At 50.9% G+C, this 16,865-nt stretch overlaps 1 protein-coding gene across 1 annotated transcript; it reads right to left on the bottom strand.

Annotated features, from left to right (window-relative positions):
* Window positions 1-5,988: 5,988 nt before the first annotated feature.
* On the bottom strand, window positions 5,989-12,573 carry LOC144738066 (uncharacterized). Its single transcript, XM_078620978.1, has 2 exons — window positions 11,117-12,573; window positions 5,989-6,321 (listed from the first exon to the last, which is right to left on the bottom strand). Exons 1-2 carry the CDS (start codon window positions 12,386-12,388, stop codon window positions 6,310-6,312), a joined length of 1,284 nt encoding a protein of 427 aa, XP_078477104.1. The 5' UTR covers window positions 12,389-12,573; the 3' UTR covers window positions 5,989-6,309.
* Window positions 12,574-16,865: the final 4,292 nt, after the last annotated feature.

Consider the following 16,865-nt stretch of genomic DNA (forward strand, 5'->3'; position numbering starts at 1 on the left):
CACGAAATGGTATTCACGTAATCACTCCAGCAGTTGCATTCTGAACAAGCTGGAATCTACGCATCACCTTATTCAGAATCCTGAGCAGTAATGCAATGCAGTAATCAAGTTGGGTAAACACAAAAGCATAGACCAGTCTCTCTAAGTCATTAGGTGGGAGGAATAGATGCAGCCGGGTAATAATTATGTGATGGAAGAATGAAGTTATAACCACCCAAGATACATGTGCCTTAAAATACAGGGACTGGTCAAATTCAAAACCAAGATTTATGACCTGTGATTGGCAGACTATAATTACCATATATTGACAAACTTGGCAAACCAATATTAGATAACTGCAGAGGGGAGCCAATGAATATTGCATCAGTTTTGTCAGAATTTTATAAAATAAGATTTTGCTGTGACCAAGAGTTCAATCATTTTAATGACACCGACAGTGCAGAAGCAGCCAGCATGGTCGGGTCAGAGTCTAATCATCTATCAATTTGCATTACATCAACATAAGAGTGATAAGATACGCCCAAATGTTGTAGCAGAGTGCCCAAAGGATCAATACAGGCATTTAATAGTGAGAGACCAAGTACAGATCCTTGTGGGACACCTTATTGTACCAGTCTGATTGGAGATGTACAGACATCCATTGGGACTTAATACGTGTGTCTATAAATAAGAGCGAAACCACGTAAGGGAGCACCAAAAATCCTCAAGAAGGACCCCATGATCAATGGTGACATCAAGCAGGACTAGAACACTGGTTTTCCCCTTATCCGCTATCTAATAAATTGTTGATCATCCTAGTAAGTGCTGTTGTGCAGCCGTGAATCCTGATTTAAAGAGGTTGGATATGTTATTAGAGGCCAAATGCTGGTGGAAATGAGAGGCCATAGTACGTTCCAAAATCATGGATAAATGAGGAAGGTTGGAGATTTGATGTGAGCTGTTGGGAAGCTTAGGATTAAGACCTGGCTTTTTCAAAAGTGGGGTGAACTGCAGCCATCTTAAAAATGGTGGAAACCATACTGGTCTCAAGAAACTTGTTGCGGATGCCAATGACAATGGGCCCCAATGCAGAAAAGTTATCCTGTAATCGTATCGAGGGGAAGGGATCCAATGGTCAACAGGTAGCTTGGGAATCAGCAATCAAAGTGGTGAGTTCCGCAGTTGTTATAGTGCGAGGTGGGCAGATCAAATGAAGAGGAATCAGAGGACAGGAATTGGAAACGGATAGTGGAAATGCTTGCCTAAAAACAGCTGAATGGTGGTGCAGCAATCAGCGGAAGAGGGAACATTTTAATTGTATCCTTATTCACAAGACGACTAATGGTAGATAATAGGATTCGGGAATATCCTTGGCTATTGCAATGCTACCAACAATGTAGGATGATTTAGCGAGTGAGGTATTGTTGGAATAGGCATGAAGCTCTTGTTTTAAAAAGCTGGTGATGAAATATAAGATCAGACTTTTCCCTGCAGAGGGAGGTGACAAAGAACAATTTAGCAGCTGAGAGTAGAATTCTTTCCAGCATGCTCGTTTCTGCCTCCTATCGCTAACCAGGTGGCTACTAGATTCCATGATTGGACTGGAAACTGTGTGGTAGGCACCCGAGACCTGCCTGAATTTGGCAAAGGCATCATTGACTTGGCCATTCTCTGCTGCAAAAGCCTTTACATCTGCCCACCTCTGGTGGCCATTCTAGATCTAGTTCTTGCATTGCATTATCAGGTACTTGTAGTCTTGATCAGACCCTATTAGCCATGCTTTGCATTTATTGTCAGTTAGGCTCCATGAATAATCACTGATCCACTCTTTTTTTTATATTGCTACGAGTTCCAAGGTAGGTATTTGTAGTTTTCTTGACAGAGTCTCGAAACCGGTCTCAATCTGTCAGCTCTTCATTGAAGAGGGCAAACAATTGGTTATTAATGGTGACTGAATTGCTGTTTGAATGAAGGGTCTGAATTTTTTTTTTCATGCTGAGCGGGGGGGTTGGAGGCGATATCTTACTGGACATTCGTTTAAGTCTGATACCGATAGTTGTAATACCCAGGTGATGATCTGTGTCGAACTCCGTGCTCTGGTAAACTCTGCAATATTTCAGAGCTTGCCATCTGGAGTTCATGAGTATATGGTCGAATAATTTATGTGTGTGGCCATCGTTTGAAAACTAGGTAAGCCTATGAATCTCATGGCGCTATAACCAAGAGCCACCTATGCTGTGTCCATTTTTTCTGAGTTGTCATTGGTGATACCACTACAATATATGGGCCGATCTTGTTTGGAGGCCATCTCTAGAAGTACCAGACTGCTTAGAAATTTCAGAGGCACATTATGAGGTTCCATGGTTTTGTGAGGTTTAGTGACTTCCAGAGACTGGTAGAAGTGGTCTTTGTTTGTGGCAGATACTTTGTCATTGGTGCGTATACCACAGCATATCATCTAGAGTGTGTCTAAAGCTAGCAATCATTAGACTGTCATTCACTGGGTGCCATGCGATTAGGGCTCACTTGGCTTTCCGATCTCGGACAATAGCCACCCAGGAAAGCCGAGGAGAGGCATACGGAGGCCCCGACCATAGGATCGTGTAATTTCCTGCAGTGGTTTCACCAGCACCAAGATAACACACCTCATTGTCGTTATTGTGTGTGTGTGCAATTTTGGGGACTCATTATGCCCCTTCCGATGAAATGATAAGCTCAGATTACGTTAATAGTTATGTTATCTTGATTTATGTATTGCTTGAAAGTGGTATTTACACCCTTGTGTTGATACATTTACTAGATTAACCCATCACCAGTAACGTTTGTCTTGCTTGCAGTTTCAGCATATTTTCAGTTCTACAACAGACAGAAAACGGTTTTAATTCCAATTTGCATATTGTACATACCTCTTGTGTGATCCAACATGGATAATTGAACCCTTATCTCACTGCCATTGATGAAACTGTCTTTGTGACATGTAATGAAATTCATTATGCACAACACTTTCAACATTTCTAATTTTAAAATAATCCAGGAAGTAAAATGCAATTATTCAGAATAACACAAATTTAAAATACTTTAATAACCTTATGTAAAATTTTAAAAAATTGGCATTTTCATTACTCTGACTATTTTTTGTATCAGTGCCAATATGTGCTGTCAAAAGTGCATTGCCATTAATTTCTTGAAATAATTCTAAGCTATTACCCTAATTTTAATGTAATCATAAAAAAACACATTTTACTGCATGCTCTTTTTGCTGAAATATATTTTTTGCAGAGGTTATGATTTTATTCGAGTGGATTCTTTTTCAGCTGATTGTGTAATTTGCCTTAAACCTTCACATCAGAGCTCTGACCCTAATGCAGCATATGGTGTCTGGAAGTGAAATCTGGATTATAAATAATTTTATTTTAACTCATCTCATTGTAATTGCCAGAGGCTCTGAAATGTTTAAAGTCTGACACTGTCAGCTTTTGTTATTTTACTTCAGAGCTTATTTATCTAGGAGAACCACACCGAGTTGCCCAACTGCTTTTCATGAAGATAGTATTTATGCTGCTTCAGCAAATTATTGAAATGAAAGCAAATATGGAGGTAATTGTTTTATCTAATGAGAAAGCCCATTATTTAAGCCATCTTATATTGGCTTTTTAGATATTTTTCAGTAAAAAATTTTAAAATTAAAATATTTAGACTGGAGGAAGAATCCGATGAACTATGAAGCTCTTTTTCACAATATCTTTTTTTCACAGATGAAACATAGAACAAACATCCTGATAAACTAGATCCACCAGGACAACCTTGTGGCAATGTTAACAGCTTACATATTCTTTATTAAATATGTTGAACGCCTAATATTGTAAAACCTTGTGACATAAAATTGTGAAGATGACAAACAACATATCACTTACCTGACACGGTACGTGTGCAAACGGACAGTCAGGAAGTATGTTAAAGGCCTCTGATTGGTGCAGGGAGGCCTCAAGGAGGATTGATTAGGGCCAGACAGTTGAACTGATTGGTGGAGAGATTCAAACGTAAAAGGTGGGGAAAAGAGGGTCAAGGTAACGGTTGACAACCATTACAGAAGAAGAACGAGGATTGGCAGAGGGAAATGGGGTGAGCAAACCTTTGAGAAAGGGGGCTGGAGGAATATAAAAGAGGAAGAGACGGTTGGAGAGAAGACGAAGTTCAAGCATCAAGAACCGAAGCCCGGGCCTACGAATAGCGTTGTGTCCAAAATAAAGGCTCTTATTTTGGACACAACGCTCAAGTACCCACGAAAAACCATAATTTCCACCTGGCTATTGACTCTACAGGAGGTAAATAATACATGTACAATTATAGACATTACACTGTTTTAGCCCATATAATTCCCAAATGGGAACCCCCGCTAAACATTTTCTCAATAGAAAAATGCCTGGACCTTATGTACTGTATAACCAATGGGTTGATCTAAGGCGAGCCAGAGGTAAATACAGAAGAAGACTATTATCCATAATAGAGGTTTTTTGGGTTAGATCGCGTAAATATGCGTCGTTAAAACCCGCCACCACCCGACACAGCCAACTAGTAGGGTTTGACACACAAACAGAACATGCCAATTCGTCACTAGTACAGCACACCGGTATGTTGGAGAGTCAAACCTATTATGTTATGATAAAAAACGAACAAGTATGAAATATTAGAACACAATTTATTATTTTTTTTATAACTATTTACACCATTGTCCTGTGGTATCCACCACCACAGGTTATTATCTAACATCAAGGGTTCCACATCTCTTTAAAAGTTCTGAATGGAGTCTCTATGTAGAGTCAGTCTTGGGGAACGGTAACCACTCTCGTTATCCAGCAAAAGGCCCGTGTCTTTGACGGACAGCCTCGCTGGTTTAGTCAGTATCTTCGCCGTTTAGGGTGGAGATCTCACTGGCCAGGGCAGAGATCTCGCGGGTAAGAGTCTCGGCCAATATATTCAAGTCAGCGAGCTTGATGGTCAGGGTGTCGGCCTCCCTGTTTATGGCGGCAATTTCTTCGACCCGGGTTTTGGTTTTGCCGGTCGAGGTGTCGGCCTCGCCAGTCGCAGTGTCTGCGTCGCAGGTCGTGGTGTCGGCATCGCAGGTCGGGATGTCGTCATTGCAGGTCGCGGAATCGGCATCGCAGGTCGCGGTGTCGGCGTCGCAGGTTGCGGCGTTGGCATCGCAGATTGTGGCGACGGCCTCACAGGTCGCGGTATTGGTGTCGGAGGTCGCGGTGTTGGCATCGCAGGTCGCGGCGTCGGAGGTCGTGATGTCGGCATCACAGGTCGCGTTGTCAGCGTTGCAGGTCATGGTGTCGTTGTCGGCCTCGCCGGTCGGGGTGCCGGCGTCGCAGGTTGCGGCATCGGCCTCGCTAATCGCGGCGTCGGAGGTCGTGATGTCGGCGTCGGCCTTGCCGGTCGGGGTGCCGGCGTTGTAGGTTGCGGCGTCGGCCTCGCCGGTCGGGGTGCCAGCGTCAGCCTTGCCGGTTGGGGTGCCGGCGTCGCAGGTTGCGGCGTCGGCCTCGCTGGTCGTGGTACCGGCCTTGGCGGTCTGAGTTGTGGCCTCTCCGGTTTGGACGGAGGCATCATTAATTCGTGGTGCGGCAAGGCTGAGCTTCCGGGGTGTGAGATGCTTTTTTATCTTCTTCCATGTTTTGATGTTCGCCACGTTTTTTAATGATTTTTTTCTTCAATGCTCTCTGTAAAAATGTTTCACATATTTCAAGTCATTTGACTCACAATGATAGTTGATGCCAAACAAATATACATATGTAGAGAGGAGCCGACACGAGATTGCAGGGGTCTCGTCCTTTATTCCTTTCCTTCCATTCACACCTGTCGCCAGCCGTCCCAATCCCGTTCCCGCCAAAGGCCCCCCTTTCCCGCCCGTTCTCTCCTTATATTACCTCGATCACCCCTCCCCCTAACCCATCTATTGGTGGGAATCCTTCCCCTGACACCCCTACATCACCCCCCCCCCCCCGGAGAAAAAATAACCGTCCTCGGTTCTGCCTCCCCCATGGACCATTTAAGTCTCCCCATGCCTCCCACCACTGACAGTGACGACAGCCCTTACCCCCCCCCACAACCATACAATGCAATATAACACAACAAATCAATTGCGCGGCCTGCCCAGGTCTCCAGCCAGCATCCCGTAACAGCCCGGACATCCACAGGCAGCAGATGACCGTGGCGGCCCCCTCCTTCGAAGGCCCTCTCGTCGCGGTCCCTGGTTCGGTGGTGCCGGTGTCGCCTTGCCTGGCGCCGCTGTCTCTCCGGCCCCCGCTCGTGCCGCCGCTCCGTCAGGCCTCACATGGGGTGCTGTAGGTGACAAGGGAACCCAGGGCACCGAACCCCCTGCCGGTCGGCGCGTGGTGGTCGGCGACCTTGGCCTGGGTAGGGATGATGATGATGTTGGCAGTGATGTTGGTGGTGATGTTGGTGAAGATGACGGTGGAGAGATGTATAGCTTAAGGCGGGTGGGGTGTACAAACCATCGTCGCTTACCCAGTTGGACCTGGACGCACTGCGGTCGGAGTGCTTTGATGACCTCGACCGGCCCTTTCCAGGGTCGGTGCAGCTTTGGTGAGAGGCCAACCGGCACCTGAGGACAGTGTAGCCATGCCTGGTCCCCGACTTTAAAGGGCTTGGCTGTCACTGTCCTCTCCCGTATCCGTACATTACTCTCTTGGCTCGCGGCCGATGCGGCCTCGGCTGCTTGGCGGGCCTCTCTCAAATAAATGAGGGAGGTCTTTAGTGCCTTCGGCCATGCGTCGGCTCTTGCAGGAATGTCCGTCAGCTGCACCTCAATAGGCGGAACGGGATCCCGTCCGTACATCAGGAAAAACGGCGAGAACCCCGTCGCCGCGTGTGGGGCCACCCTGTACGCCGCTAAGACCGATGGAATGTGGAGGTCCCAGTCGGAATGGTTTTCGTCCACCACTTGGGACAGCATGGCCGCTATGGTGCGGTTAAGCCGCTCTACCATCCCATCGGTCTGGGGATGATATGGAGATGTTCGGACCTTTTTAGTGCCCAGGATAGAGCAGACGTCCTTCAATAGCTGTGAGGAGAACTTCCTGCCCTGATCCGTGAGCAACCGCTCCGGTGCCCCCTTATCAAGGACATAGCCTCCCACGAAGGCATCGGCGATGGTCTGTGCCGTTTGGTCCGGGAGGGCCCACGCCATCGGCCACCTCGTGCAGTACTCGACTCCGACCAACAGGTATTTATTTCCCCGTGGCGTGACCGGCAGCGGTCCCAAGATGTCCAACGCAACCAATTCGTTGACCCTGGTCACCGTGATGGGCTGTAGGGGCGCCCGGCTTACCCGGGGTGGCGGCTTTCGCCGCGCACATTCGACGCAGGTAGCGACCCATCGATGCACGTCAGCGGTCATACCTGGCCAAAAGTACCGACCCTGTAATGTGTGCAGTGTCTTCCGCCCTGCCAGGTGCAGCAGCTGGCGGCCGTGTACGTCCATAACCAATTGTTGACGCAGCGACTCCGGAACTACCAGGCATCGCCGGCGCCCTGTCGGGTCCCATCGCATGAGGAGATCCTCCCATACGATGTACTCCTCCCCCCCTGCCTCTGCTGAGGCGCGTAGTGTTCGCAGTGGGGCTTCCTCCAGCTGTAGCCGTCTCCAATCGTCCAAGGTCAGCCCCAGGTCGTGGTCGGTCAGCTGGACCTCACCCTGTGCGCCCTCCGCCGTGCGTACGGGAGCGATGACCGTCCCCTCCGGCCTCGCCACCTTGCAGCGTGCCCCGCCTGTGGTGCATGCACAAGGGCCCTGGGGCACCAGTCGGGACAATGCGTCTGCGTTGGCATGTCTGGTCCCTTTGCGATGCACTACTTGGTACCTGTACTCCTGCAGGCGTTCTATCCATCTGGCCAGCTGGCCCGAAGGCTGGTCGATGCGGAGCGAATACTGCAAGGCCGCGTGGTCAGTGCGGACCGTAAATTTGCGACCATACAGGTAGGGTCGGAATTGCTGCACAAAGTGAACGACTGCCAGGAGTTCCCTACGTGTGACGCAGTAGCGCTGCTCCGCTGATGAAAGCACGCGACTACCATAGGCGATAACCACCTCGCGACCCTGCTGGACTTGCGACAAAACACTGCCGATGCCCACATCGCTGGCGTCCGTGTCCAGGATAAAGGGGAGGCCAAAATCCGGAAAGGCCAATGGTGGTGCATCTGTCAGACGTGAGCGCAGCTGCTGGAATGCCTCTTCCTCCAGAGGGCCCCAATAAAACCTCTGGTTCTTCGCCGTCAACACGTGCAAGGGCTTGGCAATGGTTGCGAAGTTGGGCACAAACCGGCGGTAGTAAGAAACGAAACCCACAAACCGGCGTACCTCCGGAACCGTTGTGGGAACAGCCCAGGCCCTCACGCAGGCCGTCTTTTCCGGGTCTGTAGCCACTCCCGACTCACTGACGACGTGGCCCAAGTAGCGTACCGACGACTGCATAAGGTGGCACTTCGACGGCTTGAGCTTCAAGTTCGCGTTCCGGAACCGCAGGAACACCTGACGCAATCGGTCAATGTGTTCCTCGAATGATCGGCTGAAAACAATGACGTCGTCCAGGTAGATGAGGCACGTTTCCCATTGGAGGCCTGCCAAGGCCAACTCCATTATGCGTTGGAACGTTGCCGGCGCCGTCTGGAGGCCCATAGGCAGGCAGTTGAACTCGAACAGGCCCTGTGGTGTCCGGAATGCTGTTTTAGGCCGGGAGTCCGCGTCTAGTGGGACCTGCCAGAACCCGGACAACAAATCCAGCGTACTGAAAAATTTTGCTCCCGCCAGTGCATCCAATGAGTCGTCGATACGTGGTAGGGGATATGCGTCGGCCAGCGTGACGGCATTGAGGCGTCGGAAGTCCACACAGAATCTCAGTGACCCATCTGACTTCTTGACTAGGACCACCGGTGCCCCCCAGGGACTCGAGGATGGAGAAATTATGTCGGCCCGCAGCATCTCCTGCACCGCTTGTTGAATGTGCCCTTTTTCCATTGGGCTCATTCTATATGTGTTTTGGCGCAGGGGTGCGGCATCTCCCGTGTTGATGTGGTGCTGTGACAGATTTGTGCGCCCTAGGTCGAACGGTCCCCGGCTGAACACGTCCGAGAACTCCTGCAATAACGAGTGCAGCTGCTGTTTCTGGTCGGGCGGCAATCCCGGCTCAGGCCCCGCCAGCTGGTCCATCCACGATTTGGCCCCTCTGTCCTCGGACTGGCTGATGCTGCCTACAAGCTCGGGCTCTGTCCCTGGGGCTCCTAGTGACAAGGGACTAACGTGGGCCAGAACTGTTCCCTCCTGCACCGTCGCTGTTCTATCGGAGGTGTTCAGCACCTGAATGAACAGATGCTGGTTCCTCTGTACAATAGTTTCGGCCCCCACCAGCGCATGACGATCCATGGCCGCTGACGCCGGAGACACCAGGATGGGTGAGTCTGGTCGGGCTGTCACGAGGGGGGACCGATATTGCAGCGGAACCAGCATCTGGGCTGCCGGGGGAATGGAGACAGACTTACTGACCAGAGCCTGCACGTAGGGTACACCCCGGCTGGCCCCCTCCGCCTTTAGGAAATGGAGATGCGTTCCCTGGACTTCCACCCGCCCATTGGCCAGATCGATTTTCATTGGCATCCGCCTCAGAAAGTCCGTCCCCAACAGGCAGGGTACGGGCAACGTTGCGGAGACAAGGATGGGTCCTGCTACCGAAAGCTGCCCAATCTGTATCGGGGCTTCAACCTGGCCCAGGAAGCCCATGCTGCCTCCATTTGCTGCAATGAACGTTGTCTTGACGGGGACTAAAGGTCGGATTTTATCCGGCAGCATCTCATGCATGGTGCTCGAGATGATCGTGGCTGATGCCCCCGTATCGACCAAGATACGTGCCGACACTCCCGCGATTTCACCGACCAGGACCGAGGTTCCTGACGTGGCCGCTACCACCCGCCTTGCCAGCTTCCTCCATTGTGTGGCTGAGTCCGGCCACTGACCAGGCGGCGTCTCGTTATCCTGTGGTGCATGGTGAAATGATGGGGGATGGGTGTGGATGGACTGAAGATGGGGTTCCTCCCTTTGGAGTGCGTCACAGCAGGGTGAACGCGCCCTTGTTACATAGTGTGGGCTTACCCCTGGGTTGCGGGCTGGGCTCTCTATGTAGTGCAAATTGCCCCCCCTAGGTGACGTAGGATGGGCCCCCCTTGTGGTGTGGGGGGGCCCCCCCATTGTAGGGGGCGGTGGGGACTGGGGGGTGGGCCTTCCCGTGAGCCCCTCCCTTTCCTTTGTCACGGGGGCGTGGTCCCCCTGGTTCCGTCTCGCTCTGTCGCAAAGCGGTGGTGAGGCGGGTCGTGGAATTGCTCCAGGGCGCAATGTCAATCATGTGGGCTGCCTCCGCCCCCGGGCCGTTGCCCCTGGCAACTCGCCGGCGTTGCAGGTAACTGGTGACGTCACGCCCGCCGGCGACGTCACGCCCGCCGGTGACGTCACGCCCGCCCGCGAACCCACGCCCGCCCGCGACGTCACGCCCGCCCGCGAAACCCCGCCCACCCGCGACGTCACGCCCGCCCGCGAAACCCCGCCCGCCCGCGACGTCACGCCCGCCCGCGAAACCCCGCCCGCCCGCGACGTCACGCCCGCCCGCGAAACCCCGCCCGCCCGCGACGTCACGCCCGGCATCGACGTCGCTGCCGGCCGCGACGTCACTTCCGCCCGCGACGTCACCTCCGCCCGCGACGTCACCTCCGTCCGCGACGTCCCTCCCGGCGTCGGCGTGACTCCCGGCGCGGTCCCCGGCCTCGGCGCGATCCCCGACGCGGTCCCTGGCCCCGGCGCGATTCCCGGCGCGGTCCACGGCCCCGGCGCAATTCCCGGCGCGATCCGCGACACCACTTCCGGCCGCGACGTCACGTCCGTTCGCGACGCCACTCCGGGTCGCGATGCGACCACAGGCCCCGGCGCTATCCCCTTCCCCCGACCAGAACAGCGGGGACCGGGAAACGACACCACCGGCGCCCACCCCGAGGAGACTCCCGGTGAGTTCGCGGCGTCGGAATTGTAATTACCCGGCCCGACCGAGAGGCCGGGTGGGACGGCGTCACTCGCCTGGCTCCTGTCGGCGTTCGGCCCCGGCAGGTTCCAGGTGACGTTGGCGGCCTCCGGCTCCGTGCGGCACCCCCTCGCCACATGCCCCTCTCGACCACAACGGTGGCAGACCCACGGGGCGTTGCGTCGGGGGGGCTCGGCGCGATGTTGTAGAGGCGGCTGCCAGCGACGCGGCGGCTGGTCCCTCTGCTCCGCCAGTCCCCGGATCGCCGCGTACACCTCCCGCAGCGATGGCTCCGTCTCAGACGTCGGCGGTCCGTCCCCAGATGCCCCACCGGCAGCCTGTGGTGACGGTGCAGGTTCGGCGGTTAGTGTCGCTGGACCAAGTAGCGCCGCGGCAACGGCTCGGCTGTTCCCCCCCGCCGCGCCAGCCACCGGGCCCACGGGTGGCGCCCGGCCCATGACCTGCTCGTGGGCTTGGATGGTCCGGGCAGCCCACAGCGAGGTGCGTTCTTCCGGCGTCACTACGGGCATTACAACGCCGGCGCGGCAAGCGTAGGCGATGAGGTGCTCGACCACGAGGTCCTCGAGCGCTTCTTCAGCCAGGCGAGGGAAAGCTCTCCTCGCCAACACGAGCAGCGCCCCCCTGTAGGCTAAAGGGGATTCTTTAGCCCCTCGCTGGCGATCCTGGAACCGTTTAAAGGCTCCTTCCGCCGGGCAATAGATCTCCCCCAAAGCCTCGTAGGCCGCCTGTAGCGTGGACTTGCTGTGCGAGGGAAGGGAGGTGTAAGAGGAGAGTGCTTCTTTGCCCAGAACAGATGGCAGCGCTCGTAGGGCCTCTTCGTCTGTCCACTCGAGAGCGTGGAAGGCAGCCTCGAATCGGCGGACAAACTCCTCCCAATCTTCTTCCTCAGCCACAAACTTGTCGACGGGCCCCAGCCGACGCGGCCGTCCGGCCACCTGCTCTCCGTGTTGGGTGTTTAGCCCTGGGGGTTTTGGCGGGAGCGGCGGCGGCTGGCGTGACGAGGTTGGTTGCGGCTCCTGCCCGGCCGGCTGGTCGGCGTCCGGTTCCCGTGGCCTCTCCTCCCGTAGTACGCGTGGGGGTGGGGGTCCCGGCGCCGGCGGGCCCCCCATAGGGAGCCTCTGCAAGAGCTCCTGGAGCGCCCTCTCCACGCGGGCCATGCGGTCCTCCATGCGATCCTCCAGGCGATCCGGGCCCCCTTCTGCTGCTTCTGACAGCAGGCCCCCTTGTTGCCCAGGATGTGAAGGATCCCCGGCCCCTGCTTCCTCCTCCCTCGGCTCCCTCCCGCGAGGATTCTTCTTTGTAGCCATTAGGATCCCACCGCTGCCACCAAATGTAGAGAGGAGCCGACACGAGATTGCAGGGGTCTCGTCCTTTATTCCTTTCCTTCCATTCACACCTGTCGCCAGCCGTCCCAATCCCGTTCCCGCCAAAGGCCCCCCTTTCCCGCCCGTTCTCTCCTTATATCACCTCGATCACCCCTCCCCCTAACCCATCTATTGGTGGGAATCCTTCCCCTGACACCCCTACACATAAAACAAATATGATTTATTTTGAATAATATAAAAAGTGCGCAGAGAGACATGGAGAGATGCATCCTTGGAATTGCATTGAGGCAGGAACACGTGGATTTGGGAACATATTCAAATTAAATACAAATCCTCCTAGCACCTGCACACAAGCTGACTTCATTGCTCCATCTCTCCATTCTTTGGTTGCACTTTTTCTTTGCCATCAGCCATTATTCGTATCGAGCAAGGTATTCTGTCCAACCCCACTTAACGTTTCTTAGCGGTTTGAGTTACAGCTTTAACCTCTCTGTTCTATATTCTACGTGTTTCCCTTTTTGTCTCTTCACAAACTTTTTTTTCTACCTTTTCGAGTTAATTATTGTGCTTCTGAACCATGTATCAGAGCGGGTAGTACGCACTAATTAAAAGTTTTCTTTAGTCGCATTACTATGTTTCTTGCCATTATTAAGAAACATTTCCTGCGTTCTTGTTGGGTATTCTGACATGCACAGCATCGCAATTTCTAGCACACCATTACTCGCAAAAGGCTCTGCACTAGAGGAAGCTGTAGAGAACGTCATTAGATTACATTGAGCCTACGCTTCCACATTTGAATAAGTATCTTGAAGACATTTACTTTGAAGGCCAAAATCTATGTATGTGAATGCAAAGCAAATGTACTGCTCCACTTACCTCAGTGCGCATCAGTCGCCACAGTTGGCAGACGGTGACGACGATGAACAGGGACTGGAAGGATATGTCGGGGTCACTGGTCCACACGAAATCCACTAAGTTTACGATGTTTTCTGTTAATTCATGCCATATGATGAACCACTTATATTCTTCCAACTCAATCGTTTCCGGCCCCTGCTTTGTGTGGGACTCGAAAAGAGCCTCCATATCAAAATACAGAAATGCCAAGTTGGTCAGAATATTTCTGGCCATCCGGGTCACTTTTGATATTATATCTCGCGATGAGACTGAAAAGCACATACGCCTTCCAATAAAACTTTGCCATTTTTGTTCAAAAGTCTTCGAACAAACTCCGATATTGAATTGGGTCTCGATGCAAAAAGCAGCTGCGTCTCCCGTGGCGAGTCGGCACACCTGACGTCATAATGTTTGCCGTTGTTTCCCAGGAAACCGTGGTCTGTAACGCACCACGTGACCCAATCACTGCGTGTTACGTCACACTGTCATTGTCAGGGGGCGGTGACTAAGCTGCCCCGCGCGCATTATTTATTTATTTAACCTTCAGGAACGAGCGCGTTTTTGAGTAAAAAAATATACTTTTTATTGGCAGTGTCATTGTTTATAGCGAAGTAAAAATGTTATTATTCACAAATGAAGCGATCAGTTTGTCGAATGCATTTCTTTTCCTTTTAAGGCCACTTATTGATGACGAATGTGATTCTGGTTTGGGTTGCCACCTGTCCCGTTTTTCCCGAACCGCCTCTTTTTTTAGTTTGCTGCTGTCTTAATAAATGTATGAGTCTTCACGCATCATTTATAAGTCTTCACTGATGTTAACTGCCTCGCCTGTTATACAGGAGGTTGTGAGTTCGATCCCAACTCAGACGCATGTTTATTTGGAGCTTGCATTGTCTCCCCGTGGTGCCGTAGATTTTTCTCCAAGTCCTCCGGTTTTCCCCTCCACATTTAGAATCAACATACGCTTAGAGTAATTGTCTGCTTAACATTCTACGTGATAAACCACTTCGTTGAGCTATCATTTGTGGCCAGGTTGATTAAAAAAAACCTAGATAGCTCACCTGGTCTAGTACCTGGTAAAAGAAAAAAAAGTTTAGTGTAATCGTTTATTAAGTCAGCTTGTCAGTTGCGGGCATCTCCGGAACGTATCCGTCACGAATAACGAGGGAATACTGTACACACATGATTAAAGCCCATCAAAAATATTAGTCTTGGCCTCCCCATCTGCTTCACAGTAATGGTTTACTGAGCTTAAACTGCAGTACTGTTAGCGATTTTTGAAAGTATTCTTAAAATGTAAATATTAAACTGTAAACATATTTGTTATTAATTAATTAGCCGTTAATTACATCTGAATGTAATACAACTTTAGTGATTAATTGTAGTGTACAAAGTTTTATCCTAAAATATCTGGCTTGTTTACAATATGCTAGTAGGCATACACTGACAGCTGGTAGGGTTGGTAGGGGTACAGAGACAGTGATAGGGGTATACAGGGCTATACAGTTGATAGAGTTGGTCAGATGTACACGACAAAGCAAAAGGTTGAGAACCACTGTTCTAGTTCAATGTGTCACAGTAACTTTTGTTAAAAACAGCACTTTCAGACATTTTTTTATTTCACTCAAGTCCCCTTATCCAGGCGCGTTAGCCTCGTCAGCTGATGTTACTGGTGATGCCTGCAATGGTTCACCCCCTCTCACGACTCCAAGAACTGTCACATTGCTCGGTTGAAATCCAAATTTAGAACCAAGAATAAGACAACACAAGAACCGATTCCTAATTCTAATCGTGGCCCTGAATCGCAACAATTGAGTAACTTGTCACGCGTTCTTGATGATGCCAGGTGAGGATAATCTATTTCACCTTGGGCATTTATCTTAAAGCTCGTCTGTCGATGTATTTTTACCTATCTGTTAGTGATATAAAAATTAAGTATTAAACGGGATAGAGTAACATGTACCAGTGCGGACCTAACATCTACTGGACATGTGTGAAACTACTGAGACATCTGTGAAACAACTTTACACTGGGTGGTGTCACAGCCTTCTCTCCCCCTGTGCAATGGCATTACAGGTGCGGAGTCATCACTTTCATCCAACATATCACAGCCTATTCTACTTTTTTTTTAAATCAGTAACGGAGGTCATTTTAGGTAGCTTGATATGTCCACTTAATGATACACAGACATTTTGTTTATTACCAGGTGGTCCCATGTCTCATTTGCAATGAGAGGCAGAGATGCAAACAAAAAATCAATACAACACATCTTGGAGGGAATTTTAATCATCTTCCCTCTGATTACCTTTACCTCAACAATATCAACGTTTGATGACTCTTCAGAATGAGTGACCTTGGTGTCTGAAATTTCCCACAGTCTAAAAAGCCATGTTGATCCCAACACGAGATAAAAAAAACAAACCTTTCAATTTAAGCCAGGTTAAGATAGTTGGTCTCCATCCAGCCCTAGGTTATGGCCTATGTTCAATATACCTTTGGGCATGTAGTGAAGATGGTGGTGGAGACGCTGCTTGCATTGCCTCAGATGTTCTACAGTTGACACTTGAATGGACCCAGAATGGAGCGTCTCAAAAGTGAGTCGGAGACGGCCCGTTGGGCAATTATGGTGCTGGGCAGTGATTGGATGGTTGTTGTTGTTGAGTACAAGGTGGCGCCTCCAAGTCTGGGAATGGAGACAGGTGGCAGCGGGGGCCAGGGACGCGGGAATTAGGGGGGACGCCAACTAATTAATTGAGAATGAATGAGGAGGGGGATAAATAGGGGAGCGTCAGAGCAAGAAGGGGAGTCGTGCTGGGAGCTGGACAGAGTCGGTCGGGGCAGAAGAGAAGAAGCATAGAGTAGCAGTGGAGACTTCCAGCCACCATTTTCTCAGAGTGTTCAAGTTCTGCGCTGGGGCCAGACTTACAGTGGTGAGCTCTTACTCTGAACATTACATTATAGTGTCTGCGAGGAGTAATAGTTGACAAGCTTACTTTGGTGGGAAGTACAAATCATCCCGCATGTAACACATGCGGTTTTACAGTCTTGTTTGTACTGTTACTGTAGGACATGGCCGTGCACTCTAGATTGTGGATTGGAATTAAAATTGTTTTCAGCACAGCAATAACACATCGGGGAATTACTTCACCTGATGATGATTGATTTTGTTGCAATCGAAACGTCGTATTCTATTATTATTTAATTTATTTTACGTGACTTTACCGACAGAACCAAATACTAATTCCTGCAGTCACGAAAGCTTTGAATCTAAATATGGTGTCATCGATCTGGACTGCCTCATATCCTCATATCTTGTATGCAACTGTGACACTTTAGGAATGGACCACTCTCTTAATTATTCCGCGTGCAGCAATGGAGTAAAGTCTGGTTTTGTGAAGGTCCTGATGTGCTGTGCAGTCCATCAATGCATGTGTGTACACCAGCATGCGATACTGAGTCGGGCCTGTAGGTGACTGGCAGGGTTATTAAGCAACCTGACCTGTATACCAATCACGTGGTTAATGGCGACTCGGTTGAAAATTGCTGTGTGTGATATACGTGCTGT

The sequence above is a fragment of the Lampetra planeri genome, chromosome 3 (assembly GCF_965212315.1).
Source record: "Lampetra planeri chromosome 3, kcLamPlan1.2.h2, whole genome shotgun sequence".
NCBI lineage: Eukaryota > Metazoa > Chordata > Hyperoartia > Petromyzontiformes > Petromyzontidae > Lampetra > Lampetra planeri.